The following is a 20,987-nucleotide window of genomic DNA, read 5'->3' as shown; positions in this document are numbered from 1 at the left end:
ATTCCATCCGGTTTGCGTTTAGTTGGACCATCATTTATTTTTCAACAGGACAATGACCCCAAACACACCTCCAGGCTGTGTAAGGGCTATTTGACAATGAAGGAGAGTGATGGGGTGCTGCGCCAGATGACCTAGCCTCCACAGTCACCGGACCTGAACCCAATCGAGATGGTTTGGGGTGAGCTGGACCGCAGAGTGAAGGCAAAAGGGCCAACAAGTGCTAAGCATCTCTGGGAACTCCTTCAAGACCGTGGGAAGACCATTTCAGGTGACTAACTCTTGAAGCTCATCAAGAGAATGCCAAGAGTGTGCAAAGCAGTAATCAAAGCAAAAGGTGGCTACTTTGAAGAACCTAGAATATGACATATTTTCAGTTGTTTCATACTTTTTTGATAAGTGTATATAATTCCACATGTGTTAATTTATAGTTTTGATGCCTTCAGTGTGAATCTACAATTTTCATAGTCATGAAAATAAAGAAAACTCTTTGAATGAGAAGGTGTGTCCAAACTTTTGGTCTGTATTGTGTGTGTGTATGTATGTATGTATGTATGTGTGTGTGTATATATATATATATATATATATATATATATATATATATATATATAAATTACTCGGCAGTATACAGTTTGCTTGTGCAAATTTTGTCACCTAGCAAAGTAAAATGTTATATTTTGTACCAGCATTTTATATTGTGTAATAATTCTGAACAGTATGGAGTTGGTTCCCAGCAAAATGTTGTGCTGAAAAACGTAATGGATTGTGATTATAAGGCCCAGCATGAATTATTTTATGTCCTGCACCCAATAAACTTTAAATTGCCTTGTTCCTGAGCTCAGCATGAGGCACTATGGCGGTTATAATGGCCAGGAACGTAAACGACAGCATATCTGTTTATAGTGCTCCTCAGATGTCATTCAGTAAGTCTTCTGCCGTTTGTGACCAACTTTTATGTTTTGTGTGCTATTTCAGTGAAACTTTGTGACAAATCTCTTGCCTACAAAGCATATAGACCTAAACCAGAGATTGTGACCCTTAAAGAAGTTCAGACTTACAGTAGACAGACCTGGCTGTGCTTGTCAGCCTTGGAAAACTGATTTATTTATGACTCGGTTTTGCAATCATTCCCCAGAATTTTAGGTTAGAATCAGGTTGTATAGCAGAAGATACAGAAAATGTCAAGCCCAACACATGTAAGATAAGAAAATTATTCAAACAATTTTTAATACTCATTTCCTTATCTCTGCCAGGCCAGCAGATTTGTGCAATGCATTTCTGAGACGGTCAAATGCGGCAGAAGATATGACGGTCACATTTCTTTCACAATAGCTTTGCATATGCTGACCTTTTCCGTGTGTTCTCTCTTGCTTATTCTGTGAAGTCTTCATTGTCAGGAGTATTCAGTCAACAAGGTTATGCAATGAGTTAGCACCAATGTCAAAATCTCATCCGTGTCATAAGCTCTATGATCCTAAAGGCCAGTGATTACTAGTAGAGGTGGTATGAATGCAATTTTTTCTGAATCCGAAAAGGTTCTCGAATATATCGAATCTCGAATCCTATGAATCCTGTACATAAGAATTATGGGGATCTGTGGATGACACTGTTATGGAGGGGGATCTGTGGATGACACTGTTATGGAGGGGGATCTGTGGATGACACTGTTATGGAGGGGGATCTGTGGATGACACTGTTTTTCAGACCCCTCCATGATTTCTAAGAGGGAGAACTTGCAAAATTGCAGGGTGTTCAAATACTTCTGTTCCTCACTGTATGTATAAGGTTATGGATGGAGCCTGATGGAGAGCTGCAGTTGTTGGTAGACCCTACAGATATGCAGTAGACTGGCCAGCTGGCCCTAACACGAGGACTGCCCATGCGGAGGGAATCGCAGGTTAGGGAAATTGTGTATTACAGATCAGAATGCTAGGTAGTATAGGAAAGGAAGGGACAGCTACCATGCTGACCTTCAAGGATGAAGGTGTATTGGAGGAGTTCACGTTCTCAAACCCCTGCCTGGGGTCCCAGGAAAGCTTGTCCCTCCTCTGCATATGGGTCTTTATCCATTGTATTCAGGATTAGTAATGCAGTTTAGGTTATCTGTTTTTGTACCTCTCAGATTTCTTCTACCTGATGGAGATGTTCAGAGTTAATCATTATAAACTATATTCCATTTTAATTCTAATGTAATATAATAATGTAATTTCAGTAAAGTTTCTTTTATTGTGTAATTAATTTATTCTCAGTTGTGGCCATTAATTTCCACCATTTTGGACGTCTTCCAGTGCTGATAGAGCCTCGGCAGTGTCGTGAAATAATCCAATTACTCTTTGCAGTACAATTAGCACGGGGGCCGTGCTGTTATTTAAGCTTGACTCTGCAGATTTCTCCTAAATGTTACTTGTCTTAAGGTTCTCAGATGCTTGGCAATCAATCATGTCACCAAGTTTCTTTATGCTCTACTGATGATATCAACAGCCAGAGAGAACATTTTCAGGATAAACCCAGATTTTCATGCAGGTCCATCAATCACTTTTCTCAGTAAATGTGAGAAGATGTAAGCAGTCCTATAGCTTAATTTGTGCTGCAGATCATGGGACCTGTGTGAGGACTATACACAGACATTTCTTCTAGGACCGTGGCACATTATGCTTTCGTCACACAGCCTACGCTTCTATGGTTGCTCACTTTTGATCTGACCACAGGCCTGAGAACAGCTACTGAATATATATTCAGTGCTGCGACTTTCCTGGTCCCAATGGCATGTTCTGATATGTACCATTTGCTGCGTGGCTTTTGGAGATCAATGCAGAGAGGGGGGGGGGGGGGAATGTGACATCCGTATTGCATCAGTTTTTTTTTTTTTGCGGATCCATTGTAACAATTCCTATCCTTGTCCGCAAAACGTACAAGAATAGGACATGTTCTGTCTTTTTTGCGGAACGGCTATGCGGTCATACGGAAATGAAATGCCCACAGTCATTTCCGTTTTTTGGGGGGACCCTTTGAAGTGAATGTTTCTGCATACGGGTTGCAAAAAAACAGAAAGGACCCGGAAATAAAATATGTTTGTGTGGGGGCGTGGCCAACTGCCGTCATGGACGGTCGCATCTGAGAGCAGCTCCGTCTCCCACCAGCAATCCTGAGCCATCCTGCACATTCCGGCTGTTGATTTTTACCTTCAGCAAGGACGTTTGAATTTGCTATCGAGACCGATTGCGTGCCATGAGCCCCAGCAAAGCACAGATGGCGGCGGAGCGGCTTAAGGAGTTTGCCAGGCAGGACTCCCAACATGGCGCTGAGGCCTCCTCACCATCCCGCACAGCCAGCACGCGGAGTCAGTCCTCACAGCAGCTCCCGTCTGACACAGAGGCCGCACCAGAACTTACCCTGCAGACCTCTCACCAGCAATTGATGGCGGCTATTACAGGTTGCCAGGGAAGATAGAGGAGGTCAGGGTAGAATTTGGGCCTACTACGGCATGACGTACAGCAGCTACGGGAGAGAGTTAAACTCACCGAAACCAGAGTGTCTGACCTGGAGGATATGACCACTCCCTTGCCGGCGAGGATAGCCGCCGTGGAGGCCTCCGTGGAGCTTTACCGCCAGAAATGCGATGACCTGGAGAATCGCGCGCGCCGCAATAACGTGCGCATCATCGGCATGCCAGAACGGGCGGAAGGCACTGACCCAGCGACTTTCCTGGAGGGGTGGTTCAAGGAGATATTCCTGAACGCTGCCTTCTCCACTGCATACGCCGTTGAAAGGGCGCACCGTGTCCCGGCCAGGCCACTACCACCGGGTGCCCCGCCAAGGCCTTTACTTGCCCGCATGTTAAATTAGCGCGACAGGGATCTTATCCTAGCGCAAGCCAGAGTCGCACAGGCCATTACGCTGGGCTCGGCGAACATATCTTTATACCCGGACTTTTCCGCTGACCTGCAGAAGAGGAGGGCCACCTTCGTCTCCATTAAAAGATGACTTCGCAAGATGAATCTTAAATATTCCATGGCATACCCTGCGCGTCTGAGGATCGTCGACGGTGAAAAATCCTTATTTTTCTCTACACCTGCCGAGGCGGAGGACTGGCTTTCCGGAAGACCTCGCCGTTCCCCTCCTAATTGATTTGGGAAAAGGATGCAGCTTTGCTACCATTAACGAGGACTTAGGACAGACCATGCAGAATATGTGACGTGACTGTCCCATGATCTTACTCCTTCATTTTACCTGGGTCCTCGGTTGGTAATGTATCACCTCGTCGTGTCTGGACTCAGAGCCGTTAAGGGTTAATCACATACATGCATATATGATACTGGGTCGATAGTGCTTATTCAGTCGGCACACCCTGTTACGAATGGTGGGGGTCCGCTACTCTACCTGCACTGGGTTTTCATCCCTATACACCGTGCAGGTCCCCCAATGTACGTGGCCACTAGATACAAAGGGCATGTTTATGTTCTACTGGTTCACCCACTGTTTGGGTGGTTAAATGTATGCCTTATGTTATTCGCTTTTTCTGAAATGTACAGTCACATTCTGCGTATTATGATCCATATACATCTTCTCTGGCATAGTGTTCCCCAGTGTCTGGGATCTTATCCTTCTCCAATATCTGGTGCTCACTATGGCAGACATTAGAGTAATGTCTTGGAACGTCAGAGGACTGGGCGGGCCCAGGAAACGCATGGCTGTGTTTTCTCATATCCGAAGCTATGCTCCCCATATCCTGGGGTTGCAGGAAATGCACCTCACCGCTGAAACCGGGGGGAGGGTACGGAAGCCCTGGGCTCAATGGGTGGAAAGCGCGTATGGGACCTCATATTCTAAAGGAGTGTCATTGTTGATTCATCGGGCAGTCAGATGGGAACCGCACCACACGAGTATTGACCCAGAAGGGAAGTTTGTTTTTGTCTATGCTCACATAAATGGTATGCCATATGTGATTATGAAGATGTACAATCCTCCTCCAGCCAGCCTATCACTGCTTCAGGCAGCGGCGGGATTTGCAGCGCAATTCCCCACTGCCGGGATTCTCGGCATGGGAGACCTTAATATGATCCTGGATGACTCGAAAGACAGATTTCGCAACCCGTCTGCTAGTCACCCCGGACGGCCCCTAAACAAAACCGCTCTAGCGCGCCTCTTGTCTGAGCTGGGATGGATGGACATATGGAGAGAGAGATATCCAGACAGGATAGAATTCTCTTGCTTTACACCCTCTAGGGGAGCTCTCTCTAGGATTGACTACCTCCTGGGCACCCCTGGCACCTTTATGGCAACACGAGAGATCCGATATGGGTTTCAAGGCCCGTCTGACCATGCACCTGTAATGGCCCCACTTGCTGACCCTTATATGGCAAACCGAACACCCAAGCAGCGTATACACCCATTTTGGTTATCTCTGAATGACAGGGTGCCTGATCAGCTCCACACTTTCTTAATGGCTCACCCAGCTGATACTGACCCGGCCTTATTGTGGGACACCCTGAAGGCCTTTCTGCGTGGATGTCTGAAATCCTCCATCTCATATATTAAGAAGTCCACTCGCCTCAAGGAGGAGGAGTTGGGCATACAGTGCAGAAATACTGAATGTGCGTTTGTCTCAGATCCTACCGAAGAGAATAGGAATGATTGGTTGCTGAAGGGTAGGAATTATATGAACCACCTGCAGGAGAAGGGCGACCGCAAGATGCTTTTCTTGCAGCAACAGACCTTTGAACAAAGGAGTAGAGTGGGCAAGGTGTTGGCGCAGATAATAAGGAGGAATAACATGTCCCCACCGATACTTCGCATCGCGAACAAGGATGGAATAGTGGTGTCGGACCCGGGGGGTATCCTGGAACGTTTCTGGGAATTTTACCAGGACCTATACTGCTCCCATGCTGAGTACTCTCCTCAGGCATTATAGACTTATCTGCAGGAAGTAAATCACCCACAGTTATCCGAGTCCGATAGGGAACTACTAGATGGTGAGATTACACTGGAAGAAGTGAGCGAGGCGATCGCAGGGTTAAATCTAGGAAAAGCCCCGGGACCGGACGGGATACCATTGGAGGTATACTCCAAATATGTGGAGATTTTGGCACCGCAGCTCCTGCGCATGTACAAGGCGTCTCTGAACAGTGGGGTCCTCCCGGAGACACTGTGCGAGGCTTCCATTGTAGTCTTATTAAAACCTGATAAGGAACCCATAGAGTGTGGGTCATACCGGCCTATTTCACTGTTGAATTTAGATTACAAGATCCTTACTAAAATATTTGCGAATAGACTGAACAGTCATATCTACTATCATACATGACGACCAATCAGGTTTTATACCAGGTAGATCTACCTCTAGTAACATACGTAGAGCGCAGGTTATTGCCCAGCTGGGTTGTGCGGATGGGAGGCCATGGGCGTTGGCAGCCTTGGACACTGCCAAAGCGTTTGACTCCATCGAGTGGCCCTTCTTAGTGCAGGTCCTGCAGTTTTTGGGCTTTGGTCCTGGGTTTATCAAGTGGATCAATATACTGTATAGCTCCCCATCTGCGAACATCATGATTAACGGCTCCTTATCACCCACATTTAGACTATACAGAGGTACCAGGCAGGGATGCCCCCTTTCTCCCTTGTTATTTGCAGTGGCCATCGAACATCTGGCGCTGAGAATTCGTCAAGATGAAGTCTATAGAGGTGTGGGGTTGGGAGGCAGAGAGGACAGGCTGGGTTTATATGCTGACGATCTCATTTTGTACATGGATTCCGTAGAGTGCACCTTACCGAGAGCGATATCCATTATTGAGCAATTTGGTGCATTCTCCGGACTATGTATAAACTGGGCCAAGTCGGCCATTATGCCTTTATGGGCCTCAGACTGGCCAGCGGTGTACCGGAATCTGTTAGTGGTGGACAGATTTAAATATCTAGGAGTGATCATTACTAAAGCCCCGGAGTCCTCTCATTTGCTGAACATAGTTCCCCTGGTGGCATACTTCATGGACAAGTTTAAATCCTGGAATACTTTACCGCTGTCCACGATGGGCCGAGTAAACTAAACTTAATCAAAATGGTTCTTCAGCCCAAAGCTTTATACCTATTAGAACACGCTCATACACCTGTCCCACGCGCGTTCTTTGATAAGCTACACTCCCTTATGGCGACATTTATCTGGGGTAGGAATAGAAGAAAATTAGCCGTCAAGTCTCTACAGAGAAGTTGGGATCAGGGTGGAGCAGCTCTGCCGGACTTGCATTTATATTTTCTTGCTGGTCAGTTGAGGTATCTGGTGCCATGGGTGACCCGGGACGTGCTTTCTAGTTCTGAATACTATTTGCGGGAGTTTTTGCAGCTCCCCACCCTGTGGCCTGTACTTGAGGGCCGATCTTCGGTGTCGGGCTCGCTCCTTCCGATTCATAAATTGGCGCATCAGGTATGGGGGGCTGCAAAGATGCAGCAATACAAGGATCTACCAGAGGATATACCATTGTGGAACAACCCGATGTTTCTGCATCTGATGCAGAGTGAACGGGAGGTGATTTGGAGAGGATATGGGGTGTGCTATTTGAGGGACCTATACGAAAAGGGTATACTGTTCGCCTTCTCCCAGCTGCAGTCCAAAGTGGGTGTTTTGAGATCACACTTTTTCAGGTATCTGCAACTGAGACATGCCCTCCAAGCCCAGTTAAAGGATCTTAATAGGCCGGTGTCAGTTTATCCTCTGATAGGGGTCTTCAGGACCCAAGGCCCGAAGGGATTGATATCCGCCATCTATACGCACTTACTTGGTCTTAAGATTTCAGCTTCTCCATTGAGTGCGGAACGTAAATGGAGAGGGAATATACCTACTTTGACGAATGAGGAGTGGGGAGAAGCTCTGGAGGCTCCAGTGGCTGTATCTCCATCTCTCAATAACAGATTGACACAGCTCTTCATTTTAAATAGATGTTATTTGACCCCAACCAGGCTTTTTAAAATGGGAAGGAGGCAGCACACGGAGTGCCATAGGTGCTCACAGGTGAATGCGGATTTCTGGCATCTAATATGGGATTGCAGTCACATACAATCGTTTTGAAAAGGGGTGGTGGATGTAGTCTCGTCCCTGATCCCGGACTCACTGGTAGTTTGTCCTAAATCTTGCCTTCTGGGTATAGTGGAAGATGAGTCACGCTCACGTTACACTCTCGCCCTCATTAGGGAAACCCTATTTATGGCCAGGAAAGCCATTGCAATTAGATGGATGGCGGACAGACCTCCTACGGTTGGACAATGGAAAACCATGGTCAATAACATTATTCCCTTCGAGAGGATTATTTATTCTCGTAGGGGTTGTCCTCAAAAATTCGAGAAAATATGGGGTCCATGGTGTGCTTCCTATCTGACTGCTACGACGGCCCATCTGCATTCGGTGGACTGAGGGGTGCACTCGTCCAACTGAGCGCTATCAGGTTCTATTGAAGCGATGTGCTTGAATGACGTAAATCACAGTATGTACTGTAATGCTTGGCCTAATGACGACAGTTAAAATGATGTACTATGGATAATGGATGCTGTTTATTACTTTCTGTAATGTTGAGAACTGTATAATCTTGCAATATTCTCTTTGCAACGCTGTACGACTCTGTTCAATGCAATAATCCTCGAATGTACTGTTACATAACTTGCTTATCATTTTCCAATAAAGCGAGTTTAAAAAAAATATATGTTTGTGTGCATGAGCCCTTACTGCGAGCACTGGTGCCTTCTCAAACAATTAATCAGTGGGTTCCTGGGTGTCAGGCCCTCACCGATCAGATACTAATGGCCCATCCAGAGGATAGGTGATCGGTGTAAAACTCCCAGAAAACCCCTTCATCTAGAAAAAGAAGAGCTTCAGAAAATTAACATGCAAATTATAAAACGGAGCTGGAGAAGCTAGAGATCTGCAAATTAATGGGCATGTCCAAAACAATGACTTAACTGACCTGAGCACTAGAAAGCAGAAACCCACAAAATAATAAGATTTCTAGACCTACTATGAAGTTCACTGATTTAAACAATGGTAACAGCCAAGCTAGGGGGTTCTGTCAGTTTTGATAGCAAGAATAGCACCGCATGCAGCTATATTATTCCTATCAAATGGCTGAGGAACCTCATTATAAGTCAGCATGGTCTATCTGAAACCGTTCAAATCCATCGTACTACAGATCCATTACAGCGTCCTAGCTTCTGTAATTGCCTGTTCACACAGGTGATGTTTGCTTGCTGTCCAAGCGTAGCACGGACAGCCCCCAGTCTGAACATTGACCCATTATACTCAGTGTGCTAATTCACGCGTGTTTTACCACATGGATGGTTGGTCGTTGCAGAGAATATTGCAGCGTGCACTATCAAGCTCCAATTTTAAAAGGGTTTTCTGAGATTTTAATACTGATGACCTATCTTCATGATAAGTCATCAGTATCTGAACGGTGGGGGTCTGACACCAGGAACCCCACTGATCAGCTGTTTGAGAAGTCACCGGTGCTCCTGTGAGTGCCTCGGCCTTCTTCTCGCTGCTCACAAAGCACAGCGTTGTACATTGCGGCCTTCTTCGGTGGACAAAGAAATAAGAAAAAGAACAAACAGCAGGTGGCGCTATACAGATGCATTTTATTGAATAACTCTATGGCTATACTTAATTTTAAATTACATGGAATTACTAAAGTATTCAGATCAAGGTGCTGGTTTGAAAACTAGAATTTCTCGTACATTCCATTGGGGGACACAGACCATGGGTATAGCTTAGAGGTATTACTAGGAGGGACACTATGCAAAAAAAGAAGCTCCTCCTCCTCGGACTATACTCCCAGGCTCCACCAGGAGGACTTCAGTCTTTGCTTAGTGTCCGGTCAAGGAGGTTGACGCTTACTCTTCTCCTGTTTTGTTATTTTTTCTGTTCCAGATGGGGATGCAGGTCAGCATTGTGCTTTCCTGGCCCCGTGGAGTGTCTGCCACAGTCTTCTGACGTTTCCAGGCTACCTCCCATTCCCCTACGGAAGATAAGTTGATCCAGGCTCGACCTGTCAGCTCTGGCATCCCACCAGCTGCTGGGGCACCTGCTGCCACCCTCCACCAGAGCACTGTTCTCCTAGATTGGAGTCAGAAGTCTGAAGAGGTGCATCCCTGCTGGTCCTGACATCGAGGGAGCAGACTGCAGGAGCAGATAAGTATTGCCTGCATCCACCCTACTTCTCTCTCTCCCCCCCCCCTCCCCCCGTGCCATCTGCCTGTGGCGCTTTTGAGGCCGCCTGGGTGAGCTTGAGAAGGAGTTCCTGCTGGGGGCATATTTCCTTTGGGGGCCAGCTTGGGCTCTGGGGGGCAAGAAAATTTGTTCTCCGTTTGTTAGGAGCAGAGACATAGGGGGCGTTCGCTGCAGGCTGCGGCGTCCCCTACCCACTTACAATTATCGGCGCCAGATTCATTCAGGCCCATGGCCGCTGCGCTCTCCGCAACACCAGCCGGTGGACCGCTCCTCCCACAATCTATTAACCCCCGCTGCGCCGCGATGGGGTGTTCTTATGTCCACATTTTTTCGCGCCGCAATGACGCGTTCGGGGGGGCGGAGCTTCGGCGTCCCGCTCTGACTCTCCCTACGCCGGAGACTCTTGCTGGGTTACGGCCGTGCAGCTCCTCGCTTCGTGTGTCTCTCCCCTGGTCCTCTACGTCGGAGACTTCTGCTGTTACCTGGGTGGTAGGACTTTTTCAGCTCTCCTTGCAGAAACTGGTAGGAGATCTTTTACTCTTTGGATAGCCATCATGCCTAAACCTGGGGTCCCTAAGTCTGCCAAAGCCTCCTCTCAGGCTCCACTGGGGTCATGTAAGGTGTGTCTTCTGCCTTTCTCTGTCGCTGGTACCTGTGACTCGTGCCCTGATCCTGGACAGGATCAGCCTCCTTCTCTTGCTCAGCCCAGTCCCCCCTCTGCCCCTGCGGAGCCAGCGGTACCCGCCTGGGCCTCCGCCATGTCTAGTGCGGCCGCGGATCCGGCCTTAGTTGCCAAGGCAGCCATGTCGTTTATGGAGCGTATGGCAGCTACTAATCCCGTAGCATCCACCACTCCATCTCCTCTTAGTGATTCTCACAGGGGGCGCCTGACCACTAAGAGGCAGCATTCCTCCTCGGATGACTCCGCTTTCCCCCCCCCCCCGCCTTAAAGCATGCCCGGATGACTCTCCCTCTCTCAGGGAGCGCAAATCCGAAGGGGATTTGTCCGGATCAGACGAAGTCATGGTGCGGGAACCCCTGCCTAAGCTTTCCGCCATGGTAACTGATTTGGTGGCGGCTGTCCGTGACACCTTTAATATCCAAGGGGATTCTCCTCCCTCCACTAGTCGGGAGTTCTCCCTTTTTCCACCCAAAATACCGGAGTGCGCTGTGTTCCCCGTTCATGAGGAATTCACTGCGGTCATATCAAAGGCTTGAGACCGCCCTAATCAAAAAATTTCGCCCACCAAGCGCAGGGAAAGGCTTTACCCTTCTCCTTCTGACACGGTGGAAAAGTGGACTTCTTCCCCTAAGGTAGATCCTCCGGTGGCCAGGTTAGCCAAGAACACGGCCCTTCCCGTACTAGACGGTTCTTCTCTGCAGTATGAGGTGGACAGGCATCTGGATTCGCTTTCCAAGTCCATCTTCTCCCCGGCAGGCACTTCTCTGCAACCGGCCTTTGCATCGGCTTGGGTCGCCAGAGCCCTTACTGCGTGGTTGCAGCGCCACCACCTGGAACTGGTGGAGCAGGACGCTGCTGCAGACACTCTGGATTTCATCCTCCAAATGTCTCAGGCTTCTAAATATCTCTGTGAGGCTTCGATGGACATCGGCTCCCTCTTTGCTCGTATTTCGGCGCCCTCGGTCATTCAGCGCAGGGAGGTCTGGTTGAATGTGTGGGATGCTGATGCTTCTTCCAAGCGTTCCCTCGCTAACCTTCCTTTTGAAGGGTCCAGGCTCTTTGGGGCCCAGTTGGCTGAGTTCATTTCTGCCGCAACGGGGGGCAAGAGTACTCATCTGCCTAAACCCAGGACCAAGTGCCCTTTTCGATCTATGGCTTCAGGTTTCCGGGTCCAGTCCTTTCGTCGCTTCTCCACTGCCAGAACGTCGACGTCTTCGTCATCCGGGGGATCCCAGGACGCAAAAAGCCCTTCTTCAAGCCCCAGCCCTCTTGGCGACCACGGGCTCAGTCAGCCCGTCCTCCTGCTCCCAAGCAGCCCTCCGCATGAAGGGGTGCCCCCGGTGGGGGGCCGTCCGCTCTCCTTTCAACAGGTTTGGAGGGCTCATGTTCAGGACGCCTGGGCTCTGGAAATTGAGACGTCTGGTTAAAAGTTGGAGTTCGCGTCCAGACCATCGGAGGATCCTCCTTTGGGCGGAGTCTCATGTTCCAGTGTTGTCGGCGGTGTACATTCCAGGAGTCGACAACTGGACGGCGGATTTTCTGAGTCGCATCAAAGTGGATCCGGGAGAGTGGTCTCTACATCCAGAGGTTTTCGAAGACATCTGCCACCGATGGGGCTGCCCGGACGTGGATTTGATGGCGTCCTGGCTCAACAACAAGGTGCCGGTGTTCCTGGCTCGCTCTCGGGACCTGCAGGCGTACGGGATGGACGCGCTGGTGTCTCTGTGGCAGCAATTCAGCCTCCTCTACGTCTTCCCTCCATTTCCTCTGCTGCCGAAGGTGCTGCGCAAGATCGAGGCGGAGGGGATACCGACCATTCTCATCGCCCCGGATTGGCCTCGCCGCGCCTGGTTCTCCAATGTCGCTCGAATGCTGGCGGACATTCCATGGCCTCTTCCCGACAGAGAGGATCTCCTGTCTCAGGGACCGCTCTTCCACCAGAATTCACGGCCGCTGTTTAACGGCGTGGCTATTGAGACCTCCATCCTGAGGAAGAGGGGGTTCTCTGGTAGTGAGAACCATGATCAGGGCTCGAAAACCGGCTTCTTCACGGATATATTATCGCACCTGGAGGGCCTATCTGACCTTTTGTGAAAACTCGGGTTTTCCGCCCCTTCGTTTCTCTGTCCCAGTGGTGCGGTCCTTTCTCCAGTCCGGCCTCGAGGTGGGGCTGTCGCTCAGTTCTCTGAAGGGTCAAGTTTCGGCCCTGGCTGTCTTTTTTCAAAGGTCCATTGTCTTTTTGGGTCCTGTGAGAACCTTCCTGCAGGGGGTGGCGCATTCGGTTCCTCCGTATGTTCCTCCCTTGCCCCCCTGGGATTTCAATTTGGTCCTGCGCGCCCTTCAGGCGGCGCCTTTTGAGCCTCTGAGGGAGGTCTCGCTGACCTTACTCAACTGAAAGGTAGTTTTTCTGGTGGCCATAACCTCCATTAGGCGGGTTTCAGAGCTAGCCGCTTTTTCCTGCCAGGAGCCTTTTCTGGTTTTTTCACCAGGATAAAGTGGTGCTCCGGCCGGTCCATCATTTTTGCCCAAGGTGATTTCTCCCTTCCACCTTAACGAGGATCTTGTCCTACCCTCTTTTTGTCCTTCTTCGGCAAACCCCAAGGAACGCGCTCTCCACTCCCTGGAGGTCGTCAGGGCCCTGAAGGTGTATCTGGGGGCTACCGCCTGTTTTCCGTCATTCGGACTCCCTCTCTTCCTGAGGGGCCTCGTAAGGGTCTGGCGGCTTCCAAAGTCACTGTGGCGCAGTGGATCCGTTCCGCTATTGCTGCGGCCTATCGTGTTCGTGGCCAGGTTCCCCCGTCTTGGATTACCGCTCACTCCACAAGGGCGGTGGGAGCTTCCTGGGCTAGACGCAATCGCGCCTCCGCGTCCCAGTTGTGTAAGGCGGCCACTTGCTCGTTATTACATACTTTCACGAAGTTCTATCAGTTGCACTCGCTGGCCCTTGCTGATGCTGTCCTTGGACGCAGGGTATTGCAGGCTGTGGTTCCTGTTTGACTGCTGGACGTTTCTTCTCCTGGCGGTGTCGGGTTTTTTCTTTTTCCCCACCCCATGGACTGCTTTTGGACGTCCCATGGTCTGTGTCCCCCAATGGAATGTACGAGAAAAGGAGATTTTTTGTGAAACTCACCTGTAAAATCTTTTTCTCGTCTTTTCCATTGGGGGACAAAGCTCCCGCCCCTTTTTTCATTTACGCCTCATGGTGTGCTGTGTGATGGTTTCCATTGTGTTTTTCCATTCTCCTACTGCTTTTGCAACGACTGAAGTCCTCCTGGTGGAGCCTGGGGGTATAGCCCGAGGAGGAGGAGCTTCTTTTTTTGCATAGTGTCCCTCCTAGTAATACCTCTAAGCTATACCCATGGTCTGTGTCCCCCAATGGAAAAGACGAGAAAAATATTTTACAGGTGAGTTTCACAAAAAATCTCCTTATTTTTCGTGGGACAACCCCTTTAAGGAGGTAATCTTAGTGCTCTCAAAGAAAAGAGCTGATGTGGCTTAATATATTAAATAAGTAAAATGGAGAGTGGAGTGCATTTGTAATGATAATGACTAATTACAGTTCTTTTCTAGTCTTCTCTAAAAAATGTAGTGTACTGAAAATGATAGTTATTGTACAAATATTGTGAGAATTATTTGTAGATTGGGCATTGGTGCATTTTTAATGTGTGTGTGATTAGTCATGTGATCCAGACTTCATTACTCAGCTTTTTTAGTATCACTTTTATTGATATTAGTATCCAAAGTAGTAGTAATATCCAGAGTATTTGAAAATATTACAAATCTAGGGGAATCTGGCTCACCCTAGGCATCGGTAACCTATCATTAGAATTTGCCTGATCGACTGGCGTGTCGTCTATGTGATGTTCACAGATCACTAGAATGAAGTGGAAGTGATTCTTGAAAAGCCATTGGGCCAGATTTATCATTAGCTCAGTTCAGAATAATGGAGTGAAAAAGTCCCCAACGCTAAAACTGCGCACAAATTTGCGACTTTTTTCTGCTCTGCACTATGCTCACCAGTTTTCTGAAAGTGGGCGTGTTTTCTTATGTAAATGTATCTCTAGACAGATTTACTATTGGGACTATTTAAAAAGTCGCAAAAAAGTTGCAATTTCACTCCAGTGAGGACCATGCTTATCTTATGAGACTTTTAATAGAACATGTGACTTTTTCATAAAAACGTGCGACTTTTTTCGTAAAGATGTGCGACTTTTGTAAAGCTGCTTACTGACGGATAAACTGCTACCATCAAACCACATTTATTACAGTCTTAAAGGGCCGATCATAAATCTGACTTGGCTAAAACTGACTTTAGCCATATGTGAAAGTGGAGTAAGCTGTCAGTCATGATAAATCTGGCCCATAGACTATAGTGCCTGACTCTGCAATATGTCACCAATATCTGTTCTGAGCCAACTACTTAATTCTTAAAAAGTATTTGCCCTAAAATCAGAATATTTACATTTCTGCAAATATGGGATCCTGGTTAATTTCATTGTCTTTCCTTTAGATTGTGTTCCCGTTATTTTACTAGAATGTCATATGAGTACTTAATCTTAACAGGAACCTGTCATCTAGTTTGGGGTGACTAAACCAGTAACATGGTGTTATGCAGCTGGGATTTATGGTCCCAAACCTGCCCACAGCAAACCCATCTGTGCCCACAAACACTAAGGCCTCTTTCACAGTAGAGATACAGAAGTACCGATGAGCTGAAGTTAGTTATTCACAAAGTCGTACAAGACTTAATTGAATAACTTTGGTAATTGATTTTTATAGTGGAAAACCACTATAAAACTTGAAACCGAACTCTGCTTCAGTTCCGAGGTACTAGTCTGAACCGAAGCAGAGTTTGGTTTTAAGTTTTAAAGTGGTTTTCCACTTTAAAAGTCAATTACTGAGGTTATTTAACAAAGTCACGAGTGACTTTGTGAAGAACTAACTTCGGTTCATCGGAGAACATCGATTCTAATACTCACTCGTGTAAAAGAGCCCTAAGGAATGAAAACCGAATGGGACTCTTCTCCAGTGGCATTGGGTGCATGCATACTGCGCCAGTGAAGCCAAGGATCTGGACTCTTTCCCAGTAAGGGCTCATGCACAAGACTGTAGCCTGTTTTGCAGTCTGCAAATTGCAGATTCCAGCCATGTGCATTCTGCATTTTGTGGAAGGGAACATGCAGATCATAACAGAACAGTCCTATCCTTGTCCTTTAATGCAGACAAGCATAGGACATGTTTTTTTGCAGGTGCCACGGAACAGACATATGGATGCGGACAGCACAAGATGTGCTATCCACATCTTTTGCTGCCCATTTAAGTGAATTGGTCCGCATCGGATCCACAAAACTTGCGTACTGGATGCGGACAAAAAATACTTTGTGTGCATGAGCCCTAAGTTTGTTTCTCCTCTACTGTTCTTTGCAGCGACATCACGGTTTGCTGTGGGCAGGTTTGGGATCCTAAATCTCAGCTGCATAACAGCATGCTGGTGGTTTAGTGGTTTGAAACCAGTACTCATTAAACAAAGGTTTGTATCTTGTATCTTGTGTTTCACTTTTTTATGGCATTAGAATTCCCTGACTGATATTAATGTATCCCTCTAAATTATGATTTAATGTACTTTTTGTCATTTATTTTAACAGCCCTAAAGGGTGCAAAACATGAGAAATTTCCACCTGCCATATTCCCAAAACCTGGCATGTTGGACCTGGAGCAGGACACTTCAGTCAAAAGGTAGCAGTTTTATCAACCGGTCAACCCCTCTACCTACACCAAGTTTGGTTTAACATGCTACCTGCATATTGAACTGCATTTCTTTCTGATTATTGTGTTGTTTTTTTTCCAATCTGCGCTACCGCCCCCATTCCAGTCTTGTGATATGTGCCCCCTTTGTTTTGGTGCCCTATATCTTAATCCACTGTGGTTTGCCGCAGAAATGCATCCACGGGTTTTCTCCCGAGGTGTAGTGGGCATGTTCGCTCTGATGCAGCACAATCATTATAGACAGTGTCAGACCGACCTGCCGCATGAGCTTTCAAGACGCATTGCTGATGATTGTTGCTAAGGGGATTTTACAACTTGCTGTGATGTAGTGCTGCAGCATGTTGTCTGCCTTCTGCTTCCGTGATGTTGTCTGCCTTCTGCTTCCATCTAAAGTTTTGTTGGTGATGCATGGAATAAACTCTTTGCTGTCATATCCCACTAGGCCATGCAGTGAAGGGTTAGCGTCAGAGCGAACATGCCCACTTCACCTCCGGAAAATCACTGTTGGGAATCTGCAGTGTATTAGCATCTAGGGTGCCAAAACACAGGGGGGACATATCATAGGAACAAGGGCGGCAAATTGGAAAAAAAATACCCACAAAACTCGGGGGGCACACAGATTTTATTTGTCAAAGTGATAAACAGAGGATCTTCAAAAAGCCTGCCGCTGTAGTATGAGTTCTTAGAACAAATCATTTATTGTACTTGGCACCTTGCAATTGTGTATGTGGGGTGCCAATCAGAGGGCATAGAGACCCAGGGGTCTGCAACCTTCGGCACTCCAGCTGTGGCAAAAGTACGACTCCCAGCATGCTCGCTTGTCTGTTCTCAGATCTCCTATAGAAGTGAATAGAGCATGCAGGGAGTTGTAGTCTTACCACAGCTGGAGTCCCGGAGGTTGCTGATTCCTGGTCTAACCTCTCAGATGAGATGGGTCCCTATTTTAGTTGACCCCATTTTTGGGGTATTGGTGTGGGGATCCTTGTGTCCGGCTAACTCCACTCAAAACCTGAAAGTGTCAGCATCTGGAATCGGTGATGAAGTTGTACAGTATCATAACTATGACTGGAATATAATAAATTATAAATACAGACGGCATATGATATATTTATGATGTAAAAGCTGTTTGCCGTAATATTTTTTGACAAGTTATTGCAAGTTGCAACTATACAAGATGACATGCATTGGCATGATCTGCCTCCCCAGTCGCTAGTATCTCTTATTGATCTTTTTGACAGGTTAGAGATGTCTAATACTGGCTTATCCGTCTTGGCTCAGTGTGAAAAATCGCCAGCAGGACAGACTGGAAAGAAGAAATCAGCAAAGAGCTCGGCAGACATGAAAGTCAATTTACAGGGACTCCAATCGAACATACAATCTTCAAAAGATCAGAAACTAGAAGTATCATCATCCAAGGGAGAACATGGTGTTCTGCACCATCTGAAGTACTCTGATACAGTTATCCCATATGAAGGTACATGTATAGAAAGTGTCCACAGCTTTATTTTACAGAGTATTTCTGCTTAAGTAGAAGGTGGACACATATCCACATGAGCTCCCCTGCTGATCTCCAAATCACTCCATATCTTTATTATACTGTTACACAGACTGCTCTGAGGTTCTCCAAGGCTTTCTCTCCTGCTGCTGTGTTAAAGCAAGGTGTAATCGTAATCTCCTGATATACTTTTTAAGGTAAAAGGATATATCAGTGGCAATGAAACTATAAATCATCTAACCAAATGCTTGGTTTTCTGTCTTTACTGTGCTTTGGTCCTTGCATATAAACTTACTGCACAGGTGTGAGTTACATGCACCACTGCAGCCAATAGATGGCTGCAGCAGTGACGTATCCCCAACTAAAGCCTTAACATAGCCTTGCGGAGCAGGTAAGTATGCTTCCCTTGACAGGTATCCTTGGTTGAGGAGATTATTTAAAAACGCATTGAAATTGGAAAACACCTTTTAGATCCCCTTTTGGGAAAATGTGAAGCTTTTAGAGTGGGCATGAGGTACATATAAATTGCATATTATGCATTTTGGGATAAACATACATAAGAAAACAAATCCAACAAAGCGTTGCACAAAAATATAGAGAAATCCAGCCTCCATAAAAATCTGTAGTTTATGCAAAAATGCAAAAAGCCATACACACTGACAACAGCATCTACGCATTTCAGGACATACATACAGACCCTTACTCATGACAAGGGTCTTTATGTAATGAAATGCATAGACACTTGTCTGTGTGTATGGCTTTTTCTTTTTGCATAAATAAACTACAAAGCTGTTGGTGGGAGTGTTATGGTATGGATAATGTTTTCATGACATTCTCTGGGACCACTCATGCATGTGGAAGGCACTCTCAACCAATTTGGGTTATAACTCCATCCTTGCAGATCACATACACCCATACATGCTGAATGTCTTCCCTGGCGTGGATGGGGCAGAAAGACAATGCGACATGTCACACTGCTAGAAATGTCCATTCATTGGTTGGAAGAGCATGACCAAGGCTTCCAAATACTACCCTGGGTCCCTAACTCCTCAGACTTGAACCCAATTGAACAGCTGTGGGACCACCTGAATGGTCATGTTCGCTCTATGGATCCTCCTCACCCCCTCCAGTAGCTGAGGGATGCAGTGCAGTCAGCATGGCTCCAGATATTGATATTAGCTGGTGGTCATAATAATGGAACTCGACTATGTGCAGACGTTATAGCTGTGAAAGCAACATATATAAAGTTTATGAAGCTTCACTGAGACACTGAAATAAAAACCTCAGGGTATTGCATCAGCCAGTTGTTTCATTGTAGTAAATTATATTCTAAGAATACTGGTTACAGAAGGTGGCAAAAAAACGCACAGATCTCAGAGCATACTGCCAGCGTTAACTAATTAAACTGGCATTAAAAACCACCATGTGCTAGGTTCGATGAGATCTGGGATAAATGGGTATCGTATAGGAATAATGAGGCATAGTTTGGCATATGACTGCCTTGGAGGTGTTGGAAGGAGTGATTTTGGAGATAGGCGTGGGATCTGAGGTTACATATACAAGCGACCAGGATGCAGAATGTCAGTTCTGATGGGGGTCCTGGGATGGAGGAGTCGTGTGAAAAGGCAGGGGATAAGGCCATATCTAGAGTGTGGGCTCTGGTTCTTTGCATCCTGACCAGGGGCATTGGTGTTAGATGTGTTGTGCCCGTCTCATTGCTGCGTGGGGGGTGGTTTATTATCAGTGATGGCCAGTTTGCAGTGTTCGCCCGTGAACACATGCGACCTGTCATCTTGACTCACAAGTCCGGCGATGCACAGGTAAGCCCTTACCTGTGCCTGTGCGCGAGCCGGTCTGAAATCAAATGTGGTCACCGGGAGCAGGCAGTTCCGAGAACAGCCGCCGGGGGCCTTCATCGGGCTGTTCTCGGAACTGCCTGCTCCCGGTGACCGCATTTGATTTCAGACCGGCTTGCGCACAGGTAAGGGCTTTACCTGTGCATCGTTGGACTTGCGAGTCAAGATGGCAGCCCGCATGTGTTCGCAGGCGAACACTGCGAACTGGCCATCACTGTTTATTATATGTTGAGATACATTTGAAAGGGTATATTTTTGCTTAATGTATCCACTATTGTAACATGGCAATCAAATGTGTTTAAAGAATTGCTTATTGTCTGAACATCAGATTTTTGTGTGTGGATATCTCCTCCTTGTATTTATTTCATGTTTTTGTTTGTATTTTGTAAAATTGTTAATAAAAAATGATCTGCTTAAAAAAAAAAAAAAACACAGTGTGGCATTTGCATAGCACAGGCAACGGCCCTGTTGTTTTTGTGCTGCGAAAGCAGTGCGGTAATTTTGGATCTTGTGAACCTTGCATAATGAGAGCAGGCTCAGTGTGGCATCTGTTCTGTAATTTGATATTCAGCAATTATAGCCAGTCGTCTTTACACAGACTAACTTAATGGATGTTGTTTTTTCGGAAACTACTGTATTTCATTACATGTTTATTCCATTATTTCCCCAGTCAGGAAAAAATCAGAGACAGAGAGGTATGAAAACACGGCAAGTGCTCGAATACCTCAAGGAGAAAGGAAGTGCTTGACTTTGAGCATTGATTTCATGCCGCTCCTTGCTGGTAAGTGTAGACAGTGGCTGATGTATTGTGGAAAAGCAGCTCAAAAGTGGCTGAATAGCATGAGATTATACTGTGCACCTGAAGTGCCTCATCATACTGTTCGCATTCCCTGCAGCTGTGGTATTTTGGTTTTTGGTGTCAGCTGTGTTTTTTCCACAGGCTTTTGCATGAAAAAAAAAAAAAAAAAAATACATGTACAATATGTTACA

The 20,987-nt window shown here is 46.8% G+C and overlaps 1 protein-coding gene across 1 annotated transcript in view; it reads left to right on the top strand.

Moving 5' to 3' along the window:
• Positions 1 to 20,987, top strand: part of CFAP92 (cilia and flagella associated protein 92 (putative)) — an 88,431-nt gene that overhangs the window by 19,606 nt on the left and 47,838 nt on the right. Inside the window, exons 5-7 of the mRNA XM_044301560.1 lie at positions 16,526 to 16,616; positions 17,885 to 18,120; positions 20,668 to 20,778. Of these exons, the coding sequence (XP_044157495.1) occupies positions 16,526 to 16,616; positions 17,885 to 18,120; positions 20,668 to 20,778 (438 nt within the window). The remainder of the gene's footprint in view (positions 1 to 16,525; positions 16,617 to 17,884; positions 18,121 to 20,667; positions 20,779 to 20,987) is intronic.

Source organism: Bufo gargarizans, chromosome 7 (assembly GCF_014858855.1).
Source record: "Bufo gargarizans isolate SCDJY-AF-19 chromosome 7, ASM1485885v1, whole genome shotgun sequence".
NCBI classification, from domain to species: Eukaryota; Metazoa; Chordata; class Amphibia; order Anura; family Bufonidae; genus Bufo; species Bufo gargarizans.
Note: the sequence above shows the minus strand (reverse complement) of the source record. Positions and strands in the feature narration are given on the sequence as shown.